Below are 5504 nucleotides of genomic sequence, written 5' to 3' on the forward strand. Positions count from 1 at the left end.
TCTGATTCCACCCACTTATCGGCCGACTGACGACAGAAATGGACCCAATTTAGAGCCGGGGCAGGCAAAGGTGTCGCGCTGTGAAGTGGCATATTAAAACAGCAGGGCCTTGGATTTGAGCCAAATAGGATCTTACCCTGTCGAGCTCTGTCCGGATTTGGATTCACTGTTTTGAGATACTCTCCGGTCTGCTGAGAGACATGAGACCGACCTGGACGCGTTGATTGGCGTCGCTTCTTTCTGCTTGACTGAGTATCAGACGCATAAAAGTGACATCTTCTCTGCAGTTGGTGTCAGAAGATGGAGCTCCAAGGCCGCTTGGTGGACTCCACGTTAATTCATTTAGTCAGTGACATGAACCTGCTCGAGTTTCCACAGAAGTGCACTTTAGGACCGAAACAGCAGGTGAATGAGGCCCCACCGAGCCCGAACACCCTCACAGCATCCTGGAGAACGGCCTTGGACAACGATGCGTGCTCTGCGGACGCGCGCACCGAGCATCTGGTGGTGGGCGCGCCAAGGTACTACAGCCGCGGAGCCCACGACCACAGCAAGTCCAAACGCAGGAGGATCATCACCGTGGTCCAGCGACAGGCGGCCAACGTGCGGGAGAGAAAGCGGATGTTCAGCCTGAACGAGGCGTTTGACGAACTGAGGACGAAAGTGCCCACGTTTGCGTACGAGAAGAGACTGTCCCGCATCGAAACTCTGCGCTTGGCCATCGTCTACATCTCCTTCATGATGGACCTGCTGGAAAACACCTGAGACTGGACAGTAAAGTGTTAGTTTTACTCTATGGACACTGGACTCGACTGTGTTGACTTTACCACTGATATACAAGGAACTGCTGAGGTGAATCAAACATTATGTCAGCATATAACTGCAAGCTTTCTGAAATACATCAGACTGTTAGCCTTTTTTTTATATACAATAGTTTGCCATATCAGTGATAACATGATTGTATTAAATTATTAGACTGACAACAAAGAACACTTTCCCTAAAGATTTCATTTAATATATGAGGGTTTTTTATTGCTTCAAAAATAAACATATAGCCTATGGTGATTTATGGGTGATTTATGTGTTTGTTATGCTGTAATATAATTAAAAAACGTTAAACTTTTTCTATTAATAATAATTGGAAACGATTAAGCACATCGGTGCAAAATAGAACTGCCTGCCTCACGTTATAGTGAAAATGCCAGGTGTGTTTCTCAGCACCTTGGACAGCGACCTAATCGTCACCTGGTCGTAACGTGAAAGCTCGAGGCTTTTCCCCAAACAGAAAATCCAAGCAAATGGGCATCTGAAACCCTTATCAGACCAAAATGAAGTGGATTTGAAAAGCAAATCCGGGCTCTCGACATGACGCTGGGTGTTGTCTTTGGCACTTAGGTGTGAATTGAGTGAAGTCAGCAATATGAGGAGAAGAGAACTGGGACGAGAGGATCCAGAGGTGGCACACTTATACTGACTGCTGGATGGAATACAGAGATTGTCAGAAACATGTCTGAAAAGAGCTTGTAATGTGTCTCCATGGCGACCAGGCCTGACAGTAGCCTAGAGGCCTTTTGGCGCAGACTACCTCTACAATTTGCCTGGTGTAGGCTTTGTGGTATTATGCTGGGTGGTCATGTGTTTGGTCTTTTTATGAAGCTCTCTCCCTCTCTCTCCCTCTCTCTCTCTCTCTCTCTCTCTCTCACCCCATCTTCATCACCTCCAGTGTTTGTGTTGCGCTTCAGCCGTTCTCCGCCTTCAGCGCCCCGCTGTGCGCACGGATCCGCCCTGAGAGCTCCCTGTGACGGTCCGTCTTTTAAACCTGAGCCGTGGTGTCGAGATCCCTGCGTGAGTCAGACCCATTTAAGCGCATACCTCAGCGCGGGGCTGCTGACGGGAAAAATAAACACGTCGGTCTGCGTATAAGAGCAGGGGCCTCCCGCTGTGACGTCCTCCTGTGTTTCAGTAGGCCTGATAGTTTTCACCACTGCTCCCATGGCAAACAGGGTCCATGTACCTGAACAATGAGACAACAGACTGTGGAGGAATTCATCAATAAATAATGAAAATGTTCGAAATTGGTGTCCATGACCATGGAGTTAACCCTTTTTCATTTTACTTTCAAAGATGGATTTATTTTAGACAGCCTCATGGATTATATGCAGAAATAAATATGGGTGGAGTAGAGGTAAATAATTAATTCCTAAACGCTTCATAAATCTACACCTTTATGATTCAGTAATCCCGCCTCAACTAAACCCCCTTTCCCATTTCTGGGTTAAAAATGAGCCTTCATGTCTTAGACTCTACTCCTAATATTATAACTAGACCTCTCCTTCTGACACAGTATTATGTTACACTCCTCCACCCAATCACAGCGCGCCCCAAAATCCTCCTGCCTGCTCCTATAAGAGCCCCGATCTTCCCAGTCTGGCAGCCTCCTCTACTTCTCCGTGGCGCACGAGAATTAGGGTCATACTTCAGCTCACACCCCATCGTAGGCCTCACTTCCCATTACCTGTCCGGTTTGTTGATGTTGTAACCATTTCAGGGAATTCGGGTCAGGGTTTATACGCGGTTCTCGGGGCCAAAGAAAAGCGTTGGAACAGACGATGCGGGAAGAGGACTTCTCCCCGATGGACAGTGCGGGAAACAGCGAGGAGGAGACTGACCGTCAGCTGCCGCGGAGAGGCGCGCGGAAGCGGCGAACCGCACGGCGGAGCGCGGACACTGAGGAGGAGGAGGGAGACGCGCAGAGTCCGAGCCACGGGAAAAAGAAGTGCAGAAAGAACTGCGACGTTGGAGGCGGCAGCGCTGGGAGCGGCGGCAGCGAGGCGAGCAGCAGCCCCGCGCGCTCCTTCGAGGACCCACAGACGCAGCGCGTGATGGCAAACATCCGCGAGCGGCAACGGACACAGTCTCTCAACGAGGCATTCACGTCGCTCCGAAAAATCATTCCCACACTCCCGTCGGACAAACTCAGCAAGATCCAGACGCTGAAGCTGGCGGCGCGGTACATCGACTTCCTGTGCCAAGTTCTGCAGAGCGACGAGCTGGACGCGCGGGGAACGAGCTGCACCTACGTGGCGCACGAGCGCTTGAGTTACGCGTTTTCTGTCTGGAGGATGGGAGGCGCGTGGTCCCTGTCCACTACATCATAGCAGGGCAGACGTGGATGGGACAAACGGTAAGATAAAGTAATTTAACTTGTTTGTCCTGCAGAGACAAACTGTGGCAAATGTGGCTTGTATAGGCGCATTTTACGCACAGTAAAGGTGCTCGTATCCCAGTAGATTCCATGTTCTTTTGTGAGAATTTTCCTCCAACTTCATCTGTAACTCATTAAGTATATTTCATTTTCGTTATGACTTGGATGCAGGTCCCAGTGTTCGTTGCAAAACCTTAATTACGCACGTTGTTGTTTTTTGCTAAACAACCACAACATTTCACAATCAAAACAAAACACTGAAAGTCCACATTTGTTACAACACTGATGTGGGTTTGGAGAAAACTGCATTCCCTAAAAGTTTCATGCAGGTTACATCATCAGAAGAGCTCTAAAATGTTTTACTATCTTGTTATTAAGTTATTGCTTTCTCCACAGATTATCCATACTGAGGTGCCAGTGAGTCAGATCAACCTTTCAGGCAAACAGGCCAATCACAGCTGAGGCCCACAAAGGCACAGACCGCTGTGCGTCAGGACCTGCGAGGAGAGCGGGATTTTCATATTTTCCCCTTTGCTTGGACTGTAACGTTCGCAAAGGAGCACTTAGGACAGACATGATGGGCACGAAGAGAGAGACCACTGCGACAATGAATGTTGAAAAGACATACAAACAAAAGGGATCTCAGAGGAACTGCTCTGCTTTGACACGTTCTCTGTGGCAGTTTCAACGTAGATGAAGTATTTTGTATTTATTTTTATACACAGCAAAGTTTCCTTTACCCCTCTCAAATAAAAGTTATTTATTTTCAGGAATGCTGAGTGGATCTGGAGTCTGCGCATTTGGAGTGTTGTAAATATTTGGTAAAGTCTTGAATAAAAAATGAAGGCATCTTTCATCCCTCTCAGTTGTTTTGATATTCATTAGACTCCAAAGAGGCTGCATTTCAACACCATCGGCTGACCTGATATTTCTGAAACAAACTTGTTTTCCATAGACTCAGTCAAACTTATGGAGAGTTTGTTTTCATTTGTTGAATCCCCAGTCAACTAATCAACAGTGGTGGGGGACAAAGGAAAACATCTCATACCAGTGGCTTTATTCTGTAGTGATTTCTTGAGCTCAGGGATCTGGGAAACCCATAATTAGTTGGTGGTCTGTTTGAACAGGGTGAATGTGGAGCTGTGGGAGGCATGTATGATATTCCCAGATGTCCTACGAGCAACAGGTCAACAGCTAAGCAAGGAGTTCTGACAGATAAAAACTCATAATTCAGATTGCTTATGTAACATTATAAACACCTTTCATTTCAATTCATGAACATAGTTGCATATTAATGTATAAATGATATATCGAAACAAACCGGAAAACAAAAATGATCTTACAGAGTACATATGATGTTTATGAATTGTTTATGAAGTAAAAATCCAAGAATTTCTTCCCATAAATGTTATAAATTTGATATCATGTGAATATACTGAAGAAATAAGTACAGTGATAGGATGATGGTGACCATGAAAGATTTCCACTTTTGTCCAGCGCAGGTTGCGTGTGGAAGGTAAAGTCATCAGCTCTGACCTAGAGGTCCTCACCAACCACTGGGGGGAATCAATTCCCACCCTTAGATCACCATGGCTGTGTTATCTTAAACTTGAGGCTGTTGCTCTGACATGGAGGAATGTCACCTCTGACGCCCTGAAACACACACACACACACACACACACACACACGCACACGTACATCGAGGGAGATTTCTCACACCTACCAAACAGAGAAATACATTCCACAGAGAGAGAATCAAAAAGAGAGAGAGAGGAGAGGCGAGGGGGCTCCGGCAACACAGCTCCTACCCTGCTTTGATGTGTGAAGGTGATTGGACGGTTGTTATCAGTTTGGGGGCATCTGGCACTCTGCATTTCAGTTTGCTATGATTTATAGTCTTCTAGATGGCTGACACTCACACTCAAAAACACTCTCTACCGCTCATTAATCACAGTTTATATCTGCCTCCTTTAGTCCTTAGACAAATCCAAATGTCTACATGTCAAAGGTGCAGGCCTGTGTGTGTTTAAATGGGAGCTGTAAATCTTTGTTAAAATGGATTTCTCGGTCATTATAAGTCAAGACAGTGGGTTGTGTTGTGCTCCAGTGTTCGCTTCACCTAGCTCATATTTAATTCTCTCAGCTTTGTGTCTCCCTGACTTGCATCTTCATCTGAAGGTCCCCATTATACAGAGTAACAGGCCCTGGTTTATATTAACCCTCAACACTCCAAAAAGACAGGGGCAGAGGAAGTCAGACTGACACACACTCGGGGGGGGGGACTTGAGGAGACTAGATT

General features: G+C 46.5%; 2 protein-coding genes across 2 annotated transcripts; both read left to right on the forward strand.

Annotated features, from left to right (window-relative positions):
* The first annotated feature begins 300 nt into the window (after nucleotides 1-300).
* Nucleotides 301-812, forward strand: LOC122786082 (fer3-like protein). Its single transcript, XM_044052104.1, has one exon. The coding sequence runs from the start codon at nucleotides 301-303 to the stop codon at nucleotides 763-765; it is 465 nt and encodes a 154-aa protein (XP_043908039.1). The 3' UTR covers nucleotides 766-812.
* A 1617-nt stretch (nucleotides 813-2429) lies between these two features.
* On the forward strand, nucleotides 2430-4061 carry twist1a (twist family bHLH transcription factor 1a). Its single transcript, XM_044052103.1, has 2 exons — nucleotides 2430-3184; nucleotides 3602-4061. Exon 1 carries the CDS (start codon nucleotides 2610-2612, stop codon nucleotides 3156-3158), a length of 549 nt encoding a protein of 182 aa, XP_043908038.1. The 5' UTR covers nucleotides 2430-2609; the 3' UTR covers nucleotides 3159-3184; nucleotides 3602-4061.
* Nucleotides 4062-5504: the final 1443 nt, after the last annotated feature.

The sequence above is a fragment of the Solea senegalensis genome, linkage group LG20, assembly GCF_019176455.1.
Source record: "Solea senegalensis isolate Sse05_10M linkage group LG20, IFAPA_SoseM_1, whole genome shotgun sequence".
NCBI lineage: Eukaryota > Metazoa > Chordata > Actinopteri > Pleuronectiformes > Soleidae > Solea > Solea senegalensis.

What these genes read in the sequence shown, in the direction of transcription:
- LOC122786082 (XM_044052104.1), top strand. Translation starts at nt 301, where the DNA reads ATGGAGCTCCAAGGCCGCTTGGTGGACTCCACGTTAATTCATTTAGTC.
- twist1a (XM_044052103.1), top strand. Translation starts at nt 2,610, where the DNA reads ATGCGGGAAGAGGACTTCTCCCCGATGGACAGTGCGGGAAACAGCGAG.